Genomic DNA, 16,019 nt, shown 5'->3' on the forward strand with positions numbered 1-16,019 from the left:
GCCGCCCTCCCGCAGCGCCGCGCATGCTCCGTGTTCCCCCTTTGCGCCCGGTTCCCACGCTGCCGCCACCCTCGCCCCAACCCTGACTGCTTGTGCACCCAGCTCCTCTGCAGCGGCGGACCCTACGGACAGCCATGCAGTAGGAGCCTCCTGAACAGAGGTGAGGTCGATAACCGTATGAGAGCTCTGAGCTTCTCCGGGGCGCCTACCGGGAGAGCTTCTCAGAGGCAGCATCCTTAGCCATGGTTCTACCCAATGTAGAGGTGCAGAGGAGAGGCCAAAGCTACATGACACGCAGGTATGCAGGCAGGCAGAAGAAGGGAGGCGCTGCGGGTCGCAGGCCCATCTCAGCAGCTGTGCGGAAGAATGGGCACAGGTGGCTGGAACGTGGAAGGAGGAGTGGTGGTGGCAATGTTTGGGCAAGCCCTGGGCGGTGGGCCACTACTGGAAGAGCTGAGCAGGGTAGCTCTGAAATTCCCATTTCTAGCGCCTGGGGGAAGAGGAGCTGGCCTGTGCTGGGCACTGGGGAACTAAAGCCTTTTTTTTCCCGCGTTTCTCTCCTGATTTTCAGACGCTGATACTGGGTCTGACACAGGAGCATTGCACTGCTGATCTGCCCAGGTAATTTGGGTTTTGTGCCCCTGGTTGTGGATGTTTTGCACCTCTGAGCAGCTCGAATTGTAAGATCATGGTGGCACTGTTACCCAGCGGTGCCTGGCCAACAGTCCACAGGCACAAGCCCTGAGGGACCCCAGACTGGAACAGGACATCAAAATCATGAATCTGTGGCTCTCAGGAGTAGGGAGTTGTGACTTTCAGTTGTGTGTATTGACCAGTGCCCAGCATGCTTCCCTCATTCAAGGGAAGAGCAATAAGCTTATCCAAGCCAATGCCTAAGAAGGTAAGAGCAGAGTGAGAGGTGGGAAAGGGGGTGAGAGAATGAGCAGAGCTGAACAGGGAACTGTGTCCTGTGTTTCCCTGCAGTGCTAGTTATAACTACTTGTAGCAGGAATCTTAAAAGTTCTTATTAATAAAATCAATCCTGAGCCAGGTATTGGGGTGAATGCTGGAAGATCAGAAAAGCAGAACAAGCCACAGCCACCTCACCTTGCCAGTTCCTCAGCTGATTCTGTTTCCTCAGACTGGAAGCCTCTGTGTCCTCATCCGGAATGGATCTCAGCTGAACTGCTACTCAAAACCTAAAAGTTTAACCAGCCAAAAGCTTAACCAGCCAAATGCTTCTAGTTCCTGGTCCTCACGCCTTATATACCTTTCTGCTTTCTACCACCACTCCCTAGGATTAAAGGCTCGCTTTCTGGGATTAAAGGCGTGAGTCACCATGCTTGGCTGTATCCTTGAACAGATGGATTTCTGCCTCTGGAATGCTAGGATTAAAGGCGTGTGCTACCATTGCCTATCCTCTGTGTTTAATATTGTGGATGTTCTGTATCTGACCCCAGATAAGTTTATTAGGGTGCACAATATTTTGGGGAACACAATACCACCACAACTACTTCCATCTATCAAGGATCTACCAAAACCCATTATGAGCCAGGTTCTAATAGACTTCTCTAAGATCTATCAGAGGAGATGACAAATATCTCTGCTCTATGGTTGGAGTTCTAGTGATAGATCACAGATCATAAATCATAAACATTTTAAAATAGTAACTATGTAGCTTGAATGAAAGATAGTAGGAGCTGAAAAAGGAGACCCAGTTGCAAGTTTAGGTGCATTGACTAGAAAAGGTCTGTTTTCAAAGGCAAGATTTTTGCCCAAACTTGAAGGTGATGAAATAATAAACCACGTGCTTCTGTTTTGGAAGAACATTCTAGGCAGAAGGAATAGCTGGTACAAAGGCCCTGAGGCCAGAGTGCTCTGACTCATGAAGCATAGAGCTTTGAGGCCAGTTTGACTGCAGCTGAGGGAGGAATTTGGAAAGGAGAGGTCAAAAGGGGCTCTGTGAGTTTACTCTGAGTGACAGTTTTGTCAAGGCTGTGGACAGAAAAGGTCAGGATCTGACCCACCTGTCCAGAGAATCCCTCATCCATGGTTGGTGACCCTCTGTCTAGGTCAGCCTTGGCCCCCTCCTCCTGGAACTAAGCCTGGGGTCATTAGTCACAGGAGAGATCCCTGAATGCTTTGACGAGCAGGCTCCTCAGTTGTCCCTCTCTGGCCCTTCTACCAGGTGGGGAGTGAGGGCAGATAACTAGAACCTCAACATCAGGAGCAGCAGGTGAGGCTGAGAAAAGGTAGTTGGAGGTCTTGAACTGCTAGACCCCAAGGAAAGTTTCACCCTAAGTAACCTATATATCCCTTCTTAAGGATGAAAAGGTCCAAATTCCCCCTTGTGATGTGACTAAAGAGGATTCTGAATGCTTTTCTTGCTGTTTACTTGGTAGGGTTCTGGTTTCTTTGTCTGGGGAAAGCGCCCCACCTCGTGGTAGCCTGAAGGATGGCGCTCTGAGTGCCACAGGTCCCTTTCTCTGCCCAGTTTCCCTGCAGTAGATAGCCCTTCCCTTCTCACCCTCCTACCATCCTGCTCCATGCATAGCAGGAGTTGGGGAAGCCGCTGCTGGTCTGTGAGCAAGACCCCTGGCAGGACCAAAGCCTAGGGGAAGGGGCTCTTCGATTCACAGGCTGATTTGATTCCCAGATGCTTGCCCTGAGATCCAAGCCTACTGGCCATGCCTCCAGCAGGCCCAACCTTATATGGGGACAAACCTGAGCTTCCAGACTTAGAATCACCCTTTAGCTTGTCCTGTGTTCTGGAGGCCCACAAGGGTAGCCAATAGGAGGAAGATGTTCTCCAGTTCCACCAAGCTTCTTCTAGATGCTTTTACACACACACACACACACACACACACACACACACACACACACACACACGAGAATACCACCCAGCAGACCGGAGTTACCTAGTAGTTACCTGGGATCCCCATGAGGTTTGCTGTGTCTTTGCAAGAACTGAAATCATGCCTAGCTTTCAGGGAGTAGGTCTCAAGAACAACACTACTGTGGAGCCCCCTTATGTGACTATCACTTCCAAGGTCTATCCTTCTACAGGTAAAATCATGTCCATGGGCCTGGCTCTAGGACAACATGACAGCAGTGTACCACCTCAAATCTGGGAAGGCATGAGCTGAAGCAAGTGTGCTTCTCACTTTTCTGAAATGGATAGTGTCATTGGGGTAACATTATGCTAGTGAACAAACAAACTTACATTGTTTTTGTTTGGGGTGTGTGTGTGTGTGTGTGTGTGTGAGAGAGAGAGAGAGAGAGAGAGAGAGAGAGAGAGAGAGAGAGAGAGAGAGAGAGAGGGAGGGAGGGAGGGGACAGGGAAAGGGAGAAGGGAGAGAGAGAGGGAGAGAGAGAATGGACCATGGCACACACAAGATCAGAGTACAATTTTGGGAAGTCAGTTTCACCTACCATCTTGTTGAAGGTGGGGTCTCTATTGTTTCTGCCAAGTTGCATACTCCAGGATAGACTGGCCCACACGCTATCAGACAGTTCTCCTGTCCCTACCTCCCATCTTACCTTAGGAGTGCTGAAATTACAGATTTGCACCATCATGTGTTTTGTTTGATTAAAACGTGGGTTCTAGGAATCAAATCCAGATTGTCAGGCTTATATGGCTAATGATTATACCTGCTGAGCCATCTCCCTGGATCATGTTTGGTTTTGTTTGTTTGTTTGTTTTGTTTAGTTTTTCGATACAGGGTTTTGTCTGTGTAACAACTCTGGCTGTCCTAGAACTCTCCCTCTGGACCAGGCTGACCTTGAACTCACAGATCTGCCTGCTTCTGCCTCCTGAGTGCTGGGATTAAAGGTGTGCGCCACCACTATCTCATGATCATGTTGTTTTTTAAAACAATAATTTTAACCTGAAACACTTGGGTCATCTTCTTTACACTCATTTAGTGTTGCAGAGTGTCAATAATGAAATGCACATGTAGCTTGTGGGCATCCAAATGATTGAAAGAACCCCTTTCCCTCTTTATTTGCATGTATGTATATTTTTGTGTGGGATCTGCAATTTCAGGGGATCCAATGCCCACTTCTGGTATGCACTGATACACAGGCATGCATGCAAGAAAAACACCCATACACATAAAATAATAACATTTTAAAAATTAAAGGCACTATTTTAAAGAAAATTATTCAGTGACATTCAGTGCTTTCACTGTGCTATTCAGCCCTGCCCATATTTAGTTCTAGAGTATTTTCATTGCTCCATAAAGAAACCCCTGAATCTACTAAGTCATTCTTCATATCTGGACTCCAAGCCCAGTTTTCTGGCTATGAATTTGCCTCTTTCAGACTCATTATGTTTTATAAAGATTTGGGGGGATGATTCACTACACAGTGACATTGTAGCAAAATAAAGGCAGCAAGAATTCTCTTATTTACACCCATGAATGAGAGAAAACAGCCACTTGGGGGCCACATGGAGGTGCATTTAGGGACAGGGAAATGGTTAGGATATCTTGTGCATAACAGGAATTGGGCCAGTTCCCTGTGGAACTGTAAGAGCCCCCTAGTTTTCTGGGATCTAGTCCCTGATTAAGAACCTGATAAGAAAGCAGACTGGGACCTTAAGGTAGGATGTGGTAGGAATGGGGGCTTAGCACTGCCTATAAAAGACAAAGATTTTAGCCACAACTAAAAACTAGGTCAAGACAGCTCTTGTGAAATGTCATTACATCATATAAATGGAATCATAAAATATGTGGCCATTTGTATCTGGATCTGACATTTTTAACTTCTCAAAAAATCCCCAGGGTTCATCCATATTGTAGCATACATCATAATTTCCTTCCTTTTATGCATAAATAACACTCCATTGTTTATATATACCCCATTTTGTTTATCCATTTGTCTGTTGAATTGACTGTTTCTGCCTTTTGGCTAGTGTGACTGCTATGAATGTGGGTGTATAGGTTTTTAGTGTAGACACCTGTTTTTAATTATTTTGAGTATGTACTCAAGAGTGAAATTGCCTGGTTGTGTGGTAACTATATTTAACTCATTGAGTAACCATCCAAATGGATTTGTTTTCCTTGTGTTGGGGGAGAATAAGCATTGAGTGTATGTATGTTTCCACATGTGAGGATATACATGCATGGCAGTGCACATGTACATACATATATGTATACATGAAGGCCGGAGGTAGACATTAAGTGTCCTCCTCAACAACTGTCCACCTTACATATGGAGAGACAGTCTCACTTGAACCAAGAGCTGGCCAACTGAGCTAGTTAGTGTAGCTACTTAGCTTGCTCCAAGGATTCCTGTCTCTGTTTCCTGTGTACTGGGACTATAGATTGGCCACCACACCCACCTAGCATTTATATAGGTAGTGGATATCCAATCTCCATTCTTGATACTTGAACTATCTCTGCACTGAGCAATCTCCCTCCCCAGCCACAAATGAGGTTGTGTGTGTGTGTGTGTTGTTCTTGTGTGTGTGTTCTTGTGTGTGAAGGCACATGTGTGCATGTGCATGTGAAAGCCAAAGGACCACATTAGATGTCATTTCTCAGGAGCTATTCACTTTGGTTTTTTGTGATGTCTGTCCCTTGTTGATCTATATTCATTAGTCCAATGTTTGCCTTTACCACACCTTCTGCATAATCCAGAAAGGAGGGATGTTCTGTTGCCATTGTTCCTTGAAAAAAACTTTGTTTCTAGGATCGACCTGTTTACACTCCCTTTTTAGATGAACTTGTTTACTACAATTGAAACATCTGACATTACTGTTTTTATTCAGACCTCTGGAAATCACCTCTCCTATCATCATGATCATGCAATTCAATATTGATTGTATCTAGGATCCATTCCTCCAAGGGTACAGATCTTGCCTTTAACAGCCTGATTATTCTTTTACAGGCTGCATTCATGTTCTCAAAAGCCAGAGATTCATTTATTATCTGTCTAGCTTCTGAATTTGATATCATTCTATTTACTGCTGAAGACATCCTCAGTAAAGGTTTCTTTTAGGCCCTGTATAACTTTTGTACATGACTCAATTTTCTTGCCTACTTCTTCAGTTCTGTTCTAAGCATTCAAAGCTGCCATGCACCATAAAGCTAAGGTGTGGTCATCATATAGACATTGCCTTTCTACATTAGCATAATCTCCCTCTCCAAGAAGTTGATCTTGGGAGATTTCCATACCTCTAGCCCTACTTCGTTGTTCAATGGTCTTAGCCTCATCTTTCTACCAGATCCTCCACTGTAATTGGGGACCAGCCTCTAAGACAGCTGTCACCAAATCTCTCCAGTCTTGAGGGATAATTCTATTAAAGTTGACCACGAGTTTAACATCTGCTTTACAAAAGATGAGTGGATGCCATATGAGACTATTGCTTCTTTGAATCTCCTTAAATCTAACATTTGCACAGGAGTCCAGTCATCTCTTACACAGCTTTGAGGATAATATCACTGGATAGTTCCTGTAAAGTTACTAGATAGATTAAAGTTGGCTGTTTGAAAGCCTTAGGCTGATTCTCTGTAACCATATAATGCAATGCTGAGATTGGTTCACCTTTAAATTCTTCTTTCTGAGTCTGAATATCTCTATGATCTATTTTAACAAGTTTTTCTAAAACTTTTATTTTGGCACTGATATTAACCAACTTTTTTAATGATAAAACAAAAGTGATCAAACAAATAATATTTATAATTGACATTAATAAATCTCATCAACATTAATTATCTTCTCCTTTAATTATTCCATTTTTAGAACATCAATCATATTATCAGAGACCAAACACTCTCCATTGTAAAAATGTTTTCCATTTTTTATTAAGATATTTTTCTATTCATTTTACATACCAACCACAGATTCCCCTGTCCTCCCTCCTCCTGCCCCCCAGCATTTTTTCCAACTCACCCCCTTTTCCTGCCTCCTCCAAGGCAAGGTCTCCCCTGGGGATTCAGCCCAGCCTGGTAGATTCAGTTGAGGCAGGTCTAAGCCCCTCCTCCCTGCACCAAGGCTGCACAAAGTGTCTCACCATAGGCACTAGGTTCCAAAAAGCCAGCTCATACACTAGGAACAGGTCTCCATCCCACTGCCTGGGGGCCCCCTAAACAGTTCAAGCTAAACAACTGTCTCACTTATCCAGAGGGTCTAGTCCAGTACCATGGGGGCTCCTCAGCTATTGGTCCACAGTTCATGTGTTTCCACTAGTTTGACTAGTCGTCTCTGTACTTTTTCCAATCATGGTCTCGATATCTCTTGCTTATAGAATCCCTTCTCTCTCTCATCGATTGGACTCCTGGAGCTCTGCCTGGGACCTGGCCATGGATTTCTGCATCTGCTTCCTTCAGTCACTGGATGAGGGTTCTATGATGACAGTTAGGGTATTCAGCCATCTTATCACCAGAGTAGGTCAATTCAGGCACCCTCTTGACCATTGCCGGTAGTCTATGGTGGAGTCATCCTTGTGGATTCCTGGGGACCTCCCTAGCACTCCGCTTCTCCCTATTCTCATGGTGTCTTCATTTATCATGGTATCTCTTTCCTTGCTCTCCCACTCTGTTTCCATTCCAACTCGAACCTCCCACTTCTCTAAGCTCTCATCCCCCATCCCTTGCCCTCCATTACCCCTCCACCCCCAGTTTGCTCATGTAGATCTCATCCATTCTCCTTCATTGGGTGATCCATGTGCCCTTCCTAGGGTCCTCCTTACTAGTTAGCCTCCCTGGAACTGTGGGTTGCAGTCTGGTTATCCTTTGCTTTACATCTAGTATCCACTTATGAGTGAGTACATACCATGTTTATCTTTCTGAGTCTGGGTTACCTCACTCAGGATGATATTTTCTAGTTCTATCCATTTGCCTGCAGACCTCATGATGTCATTGTTTTTCACTGCTGAGTAGTACTCCATTGTGTATATGTACCACATTTTCTTTATCCATTCTTCAGTTGAGTGGCATCTAGGTTGTTTCCAGGTTCTGGCTATTACAAATAATGATGCTGTGAACATAGTTGAGCCTGTGTCCTTGTGGTATGATTGAGCATTCCTTGGGTATATCTCAAGAGTGGTATAGCTGAGTCTTGAATGAGGTTGATTCCCAATTTTCTAAGAAAGTGCCATATTGATTTCCAAAGTGGCTGTACAAGCTTGCATTACCACCAACAGTGGAGGAGTGTTCCCCTTGCTCCGCATCCTCTCCAACATAAGCTGTCTTCAGTGTTTTTTATCTTAGCCATTCTGACGGGTGTAAGATGGTATCTCAGAGTCATTTTGATTTGCATTTCCCTGATGATTAGGGATGTTGAGCAATTCCTTAAATGTTTTTCAGCCATTTGAGCTGCTTCTGTGAGAATTCTCTGTTTAGCTCTATAGCCCATTTTTTAATTGGACTGTTAGGTATTTTGATGTCTAATTTCTTGAGTTCTTTATATATTCTGGAGATCAGCCCTCTGTCAGATGTGGGGTTGGTGAAGATCTTTTTCCATTCTGTAGGCTGTCATTTTGACTTACTGACTGTGTCCTTTACTCTACAAAAGCTTCTCAGTTTCAGGAGGTCCCATTTATTAATTGTTGTTCTCAGTGTCTGTGCTACTGGTGTTACACTTAGGAAATTGTTTCCTGTGCCAATGCGTTCAAGACTATTCCCTACTTTCTCTTCTATCAGGTTCAGGGTAACTGGATTTATGTTGAGGTCTTTGATCCACTTGGACTTAAACTTTGTGCATGGTGACAGATATGGATCTATTTGACACCACTGCCTGGCTTCTATGTTTAATCTAGTGGCTGGCTCTGTCCTCTGATCCTCAAGCAAGCTTTATTTGATACACAATATATCACCACAATCACCCCAGTTCTTAGCAACACAAACATCACTGATGGAGAGGCATGTTTCTGGGCCTTTTATTGCCTGTGTTCCCTTGCAACCACATCTCCACTCTCAGCCTAACATCACCTCTGGTCAGGGTGCCCCTACCCATCTCCTATAGATCCCATTCCACTGTGCCTCACAATGGCCCACTCTTCTCTTTCTGTTCACTAGCAGCTCTTACTCTACACCTGGAGGTTGTATGTGCATTTTTTTTCTTAACATGGATCCAGACATTAAAGGAAGATGAACCCATAAATGGAGCTTCCAGGAATGTCTGGAAAGTTGGAGGGATGGAATGATGGGCAAAAGAAAGAGATTTAAGAAAAGAAGGAAGTGAAGGGGATTGGGAAGACAGCTCAGAGGTTTAGAACACTAGCTGCTCTTCCAGAGGATAAGGGTTTGATTCCCAGAACCCACATGGTGGCTCACAACTATCTGTAATTCCAGTCCCAAATGATCTGACACCCTTTTCTGTCTTCCTCAGGTACCTTGCACACACATGGTACTTAAACATACATGCAGTCAAAATAAAATAAGTAAAATAATTTTTAAAAAGAAGGAAATGATAAAGAGAAAGAACAAGCTCTTTTGGAATGCTAGTCAGGGGTCCCTGACATGTGTGCAAGGTTGGTATGTGATCCCTGGATTTTGACCTGCTCGATAAGAAATGAAAAGCCTGAAAACTAAGTTTGGGAATGTGTTGAGAGCTGAATTGCATTGTGTCTCTAAAAAATGATAGTTTGATGTCTCATTCCCAACTTCCTGGGAAAATACCTTTATTTAGTAGGGCTCGGCAAATGTGAGTAAGGTGGGCGGGCCCTAATCCAATGAATAGTGTCATGTAAGACTAGGGAAATTTGGATCCAAGTGCACATAGAGAAGACAGACATGTGAAGGTTCAGGAAATGATTGTAAGGATGCAGCTACAAGTCAAATATCACTGGATACCACTCAATGGCTGATAGTGTCAAGAAGAGCAGCCTTCAGGATGAAGGGAGGACCAACCAGCACCCAGATCTCAGGTTTCCAGTCTCCAGGACTGGGAGAAAATATGCATGTGTGGTTTTAAGCCCCTCTCCAGCCAGTGGTACTTTGTTGCAGTGGCCCCATCAAGCTGTAAGGAAAGTGTGGTGATCAGTGACCTAGGTGAAGCTTCCAGAGTGAGAAAGCCTATTGTCTCTTCCTACAAGGAGGGTGCGGGAACTTACCTCTGAAGAAGAAATCCGCCCTTTCTTTGGGACATATCTCACTCACACACACCACAGCCTTGCCTTGCCATGCTACTATTGGCAAGAAAAATAAACCAGGTTTTGAAGCAAGCTGAGGTTGGCTGCACCAGGCTAGCCTGATGTCACTAACTATCTTTGCACTTCTCTCAGCCTTTTAGCTGTGCTGTGGTTGGAGCCCTGACTATGGCAGCCATTCTTCTGAGAGCAAAGCCCAAGGTAAGTAATCAACCTTTCCCTCACTGTCCCAGAATTTTCCCTGAGCAGTCAGTCTCCCTTTGCTGCTCTGCATGGATCCTGGCAGGTGAGGAGAGAACTTTGCCACCCCCCAACCCCTGCGGCATGCTACTTTCCCGAGTTCCCTTTGCTAGGTTTTCCATATCTGTCTGATCCTCTTTCCTGTGACAGTACAACTTGCTGCTGAGTCTCTCCTGACTGCTGAACTCTCCTGAGGCAGGGTTATCCCATGTTTCATTGTTTGCATGTAGGCTTAACCTGGAATTTAATTTTTCTACCACAAAAATTGCTTGTTTTAGGTACCAATATCTTTTGAGGATGTGTCTGTATACTTTAAAAATACAGAATGGAAGCTTCTGAATCTCAAACAGAGGAATCTCTATAAGCAGGTGATGCTGGAGAACTACAGCCACTTGGTGTCAGTGGGTAAGTGACCCTACCATGTTCACACACCCAGTCCCACCTACTGTCTCTGGACTCAGTTCTGAATTTTCTTGTTAATTGCTATGAATCCAAGAATAGTTACATTTTTTTTATTTGACCCATACCTTGTAGATCAGCTGTGGTATCAAAAAGAAGTTCTTCTAAATAAATTGGACTTGTAAATGCTCAGGATAAATTCAGTGATGACCTGTCAGACTCATTTTGCACAAAAAAATCATAGATTGCCAAAACATCTTTCTATTGAGAAACAGATGCTTATTACACTGGAACATTTACTTGCAGCATTTTAGACTCATTTCATTTTTACAGTAGCTGTATTTGACATTCAACTTAACTTATAGACGTTAACAACATCTTCCACTTACACTGGCCATAAGTCCCTATGCTAGGGATAGGCAGTGCACTTGGTTTCCAAGCCTGGAGAAATCTAGGCAGGAGCTGGGGCAACTTCCTGCTGCTCTCTTCTTACTTCAACATGGTCCATCCTCCTTGTTTGTGCATCTGCAAGAGGATGTTCATCTTGCCAGTTCCAGGCAAAACCAAGATTCACAGGTTGTGCGAATCAACTCAAAAGCACCAAGAAGTGAACAACAAGAGTAATGTGTGTAGCATGAATCTTAGAAGGTCTTATTAATAAAATCAAACCTGAGCCAGGTACTGGGGTGAATGCTGGAAGGTCAGAGAGACAGAACAGGCCACAGCTACCTCATTTTGCCAATTCCTCAGCTGATCCTGTTTCCTCAGACTGGAAGCCTCTCAGTCCTCATCCTGAATGAATCTCAGCTGAACTGTGTTGCTTGAAAGCCAAATGCTTAACCAGGCCAAATGCTTAACCAGCCAAATGCTTTTAGTTTCTGGTCCTCACGCCTTATATACCTTTCTGCTTTCTGTCATCACTCCCTGGGATTAAAGGCTTGCTTTCTGGGATTAAAGGTGTGTGTCACCATGCCTGGCTGTTTCCAATGTGGCCTTGAACTCACAGAGATCCAGAGGGATTTCTGCCTCTGGAATGCTAGGGTTAAAGGCGTGTGCTACCACTGCCTATCCTCATGTTTAATATTGTGGCTGTCCTGTTCTCTGACCCCAGATAAGTTTATTAGGGTGCACAATATTTTGGGGAACACAATACCACCACAAATGTGTCCCAACTTCTTCCTCTAATGAACAATGTCTAAGCCGGGGCCTTCCTCTGCCTGCATCTTCCTAGCTGAGATGGCCCCAGACTACCTTTGAGGTGGGTAGGGGTTTGTCAGAATGAGCCAGCTTCCATTTTCTTTCTGACTCTACAGACCACCTCTGTCATCTGACTCCTTGGAGGGAGACTGGTTCCTTTACTGGATTCTCTCTGACTATCAAGAGAAAGTTGGGGACACATCTTCCCATAAGACTTCTGGAATTCTCATTTGAGTTTAGTGGGGAAACATGCTGCCCCAAAGCACATGTCTAGGGGGGATCTTCCTTGGCTATACTTTCTGGGGAGTTCTTTGCTCTCTGAAGACACAGGCTGAACTCTGTTTAAAAATTATTCTGTCCTTAGCTAGAAATGTGCTGATTTTCTTCATTTCTATGAACAGGATTTGCTTTCTCTAAGCCTAACCTTGTGTCCCAGCTGGAGAGAGGGGAGAAGCCCTGGATTACAGATGGTGGAAAGGAGACTGCAGCAGGATCCTGTGCTGGTGAGCAAGGTGCCCTCAGCCAGCTTGCTAGTGTCAAGGGTAAAAATCAAGGATTAGCCTAAGGAAGGTGGTGTGGATACTGAAACTCTTTAGTGAGGGGTGTCAGTCTCCCCAATGCTCTCCTCCCTTGCTGGAGATGGTTGAAAAGAGACTTTGTCTGCCCTGGTGTCTCTCACCAGCTCCACCCCACTTTCTAGTCACACCCTCTAGAAAGAGCAGAAGCTCTTTTTTGGTGAGGTTTTTTTTTTTAATTATTATTTCTTGGTGTATTTTTTTGTATTTTTATTTTTGTATTTTTATTCCCCAGTTCCTTGGTGGGAAGATCAAAAGAGGGGAAATGCTCCACAAAAACCCAAGGAAGTGATCCTCTTTGTGGCTCTGTCATTACAGGGAATGGGATAAAGAGCAGGAAGTGATCCTCTTTGTGGCTCTGTCATTACAGGGAATGGGATAAAGAGCAAGACACTGACTTCAAAGCCAAAACTTTTTGTAAGAGGTCTCCTCAGAGACACCTCAGGATCCTTGGTGCAAAGACATACTCACGACTTCAGGCCAAATCCCATTGTAAGGTACCAGCACCCCAGAATCACGGATAAGCGGTATCTGTGTCAGCAATGCGGAAAATCTTTCAGCCGCAGCTCCAATCTCATCAAGCACCGGATCTTCCACAGCGGCGAGAAACCATACGAATGCAGCGAGTGCGGGAAGTTATTCAGGCGCAGCTTGGCACTGCTGGAGCATCAGGGCATCCACAGCGGTGACAAGCCCTATGAGTGTGGGGAGTGTGGCAAGACCTTCACACGCAGCTCCAACCTTGTCAAGCACCAGATCATCCACAGCAGCGAGATGCCTTTCATGTGCCAAGTGTGCGGGAAGGTGTTCCGGCGGAGCTTCGCGCTGCTTGAGCATGCTCGCATCCACAGCAGTGAGCGGCCTTATGAGTGCGGCAAGACGTTTAGCCGCAGCTCCAACCTTATCGAGCACCGGCGCACCCACAGTGGCCGGAAGCCCTATGTCTGTCAGGAGTGTGGCAAGGCCTTCAAGGGCATCTCGCAGCTCATCCACCACCAGCACAGCCACCGTGGTGACAGGCCTTTCTTGTGCTGCGAGTGCGGCAAGGCCTTCTGCGGCCACTCGGGGCTTAGCCAACACCAGCGAGTGCACAGTGGCAAGAAGCCCTACGAGTGCAGCGAATGTGGCCGGGCCTTTGGTCGCCGGGCCAACCTCTTTAAGCACCAGGTAGTACATGGCAGGAGGCCGTGGAAAGGGCCTCTGCCGGGCCTGCATGGTCCTGGAGCATTGGCACGGGCCCCTCGGACTTCGGCCCCAGGAAGCCTGGGAAGGCAGGTCCACCGAGCCCCAGCCCATTGACACCAATGAGAAGCCTCAAGTGTGTGAGCGCTGCAGCCATGTCTTCAGAAACAAATTGCTGCTGTGTCACCATTTGCGCATCCACGACAATGAAGATGACAAGAAACAGAAGCCAGTTACTGGGAGCACCTCAGGTTCAGAGGAGAAGTTGCTGCTCAGCCAGGATCTGGAATCCCAGCTCGCAGAGGGAAGCAACATTGAAAGCAGTGAAAATTTCCTGTATGCTGAGAAGGCTCAGGGCCCATCCTCACCTTGAGGCAGGAATACAGGGCAGCAACTCAGAATGACAGGGTGCCCCCACCCACCTAGTGTAGTCTTCCCTACTCCTTCCCTGATGGGTAGAAAAGGAAGGCTCCTCCCTAGTCCTTGATGATGCAGTTGATGCCTAGAGATTGCACAGGAAGGCTCGTCAAGGAGCCTAGGCAGGGCACTCCTGTGTGCGCTTGGGTGTATAAGTGCCTATGTGAGTGGGGTCTCCAGGTGAGCAGATTTGCATAATACAGAGTTGGTCTCTCCTATCCACGTGAGAATTGCCTGATGTGGTTGGGAGGAAAGCAACAGTGTCCAGCCAACTCTAAGCACAGTTACATTGAAGTTTACAGAGGGATGACCCATGACCTTTCTTTTGTTAACACATTAGTGGGGTGATTGCCTCTCCTTAAGAGCTGTTTGTGTTTCTAGATAGAATATACTAAAAGCACTTTATTCTATGAAAAGTTTATAAATTGAAGGGACTCTAAAGTTAGCCTGATGCTTTGCAGGGAAGCAGAGGCACTTGTTGTCCTGGAGCATAAGCTAGACTGTCTGGGCAAACTTGGACCCTGTGTATGGGCTGCTTGGAGGTCTATACCAAATCTTGCAGAGGTTAAGGCCCAGAAACTCTGAGGGCGTCCTTTTTGGGAAAGGAGCCCCCCACCCCTCTGGTCTAGGTAAGACATGGCAGCATTTGAACCCCCACTGCCCTGCTGACTTCAGTTTCCTCCTCTCCCACTCAGTGAAGGCCATACTGGCCATTCCTACTGCCTGCCCCAGTGCCTAATGCTTCAAATTTGTCTGCTAATCCCTTTCAGGCAATCCACTGTGTAGTGATGACAGGTTAGGAATTTGCACTTAGGTGGCCCCTGAAATGAGTCTGGTCAGACAATTATCTTTCAGATGATATTTCTTAGAATATTAAAGTTGCCATTACTTTAATGTGCTTTCATTTGGGGGTAACATTAGTTGAAAATGGAGATTTTTTTGTTATAGGAGAGTGTTGGGGGATTTATCTTTTATAAAAATTCCTCAGACAGAGGGTGTAGCTCAGAGGTGGAGTGTATGCCTAGCAGACCACAGGTCCTGTGAGCCATTCCTGCCCCTGCCCCTGCCCCAAGAAAAGCTCAGACAGGGGGAAGAGGCCTTCCCAACCCATGATTGATGCCAGTAGTGGCAAACATGGCCCTCTGAGTGATGATGTGACAACCCCCACCTCCCTTCCCTTAAGCCCAGCTGGCTCTTTAAGTGGCACTTTACTGAAAAGGAAGCCAGTGGCAGACCTATTCCACCTTCCACCTGTGCTGTCCCCAGGATAGCTGTCCCTTGGTATACTCAGCTCAGCATCCTTGGTAGCAAGCTACTCTCCAGCTCTCTCCTATCCCAGGGGAGAGAAAGATTTTGTCACAAAGGCTGCCTGAGGGTAGGTAGGTTGGTGGTACAGGTGAAGTGGAGACAGCTCTTGGGCACTCCAAGGAAGAGTGGTGGCACCTTCCCTGCCAGTAGAGTGAGGTTCAAAGACAGCTGTATCATGCCAAGAGAATATGGGAAGACCTGGAAACCCAGGATGCTGGTTGGAGTCCTGGTCACAAGAATATTCACATGTACACACACACACACACACACACACACACACACACAGAGAGAGAGAGAGAGAGAGAAGAGAGAGAGAGAGAGAGAGAGAGAGACAGACAGACAGAGACAGAGACAGAGACAGAGAGGCAGGGAGACAGAGAGACAGAGAGACAGAGACAGAGACTTTATGTGTATAAAATGTTTTGTGTAAAGTTCCAGTTTGTAACTTGCTCTTATCTCTGTGTCCTCCAGTAGATCCCCATCTTTTTGTCGTGATTGCTTTCTTGTCTGCAAGCCTGCAGATGTGTGTCATGCTCAGCCTTGTGTCTGCACTCCAAGTCCCACTGGGTACTGCTTTCTTGGTATGCTGGATTTGAGCTATGTAG

General features: G+C 45.8%; 1 protein-coding gene across 1 annotated transcript; it reads left to right on the plus strand.

The window, feature by feature from the left end:
- Positions 1-52: 52 nt before the first annotated feature.
- On the plus strand, positions 53-15,725 carry Zfp92 (ZFP92 zinc finger protein). Its single transcript, XM_028888581.2, is given in 7 exon segments — positions 53-160; positions 572-621; positions 10,232-10,297; positions 10,615-10,741; positions 12,334-12,435; positions 12,878-13,685; positions 13,687-15,725. Coding segments are annotated over 5 exon segments (1,446 nt in total). The 5' UTR covers positions 53-160; positions 572-621; positions 10,232-10,264; the 3' UTR covers positions 14,063-15,725.
- The last annotated feature ends 294 nt before the right edge of the window (positions 15,726-16,019 follow it).

Source organism: Peromyscus leucopus, chromosome X (assembly GCF_004664715.2).
Source record: "Peromyscus leucopus breed LL Stock chromosome X, UCI_PerLeu_2.1, whole genome shotgun sequence".
In the NCBI taxonomy this organism is placed as follows: domain Eukaryota; kingdom Metazoa; phylum Chordata; class Mammalia; order Rodentia; family Cricetidae; genus Peromyscus; species Peromyscus leucopus.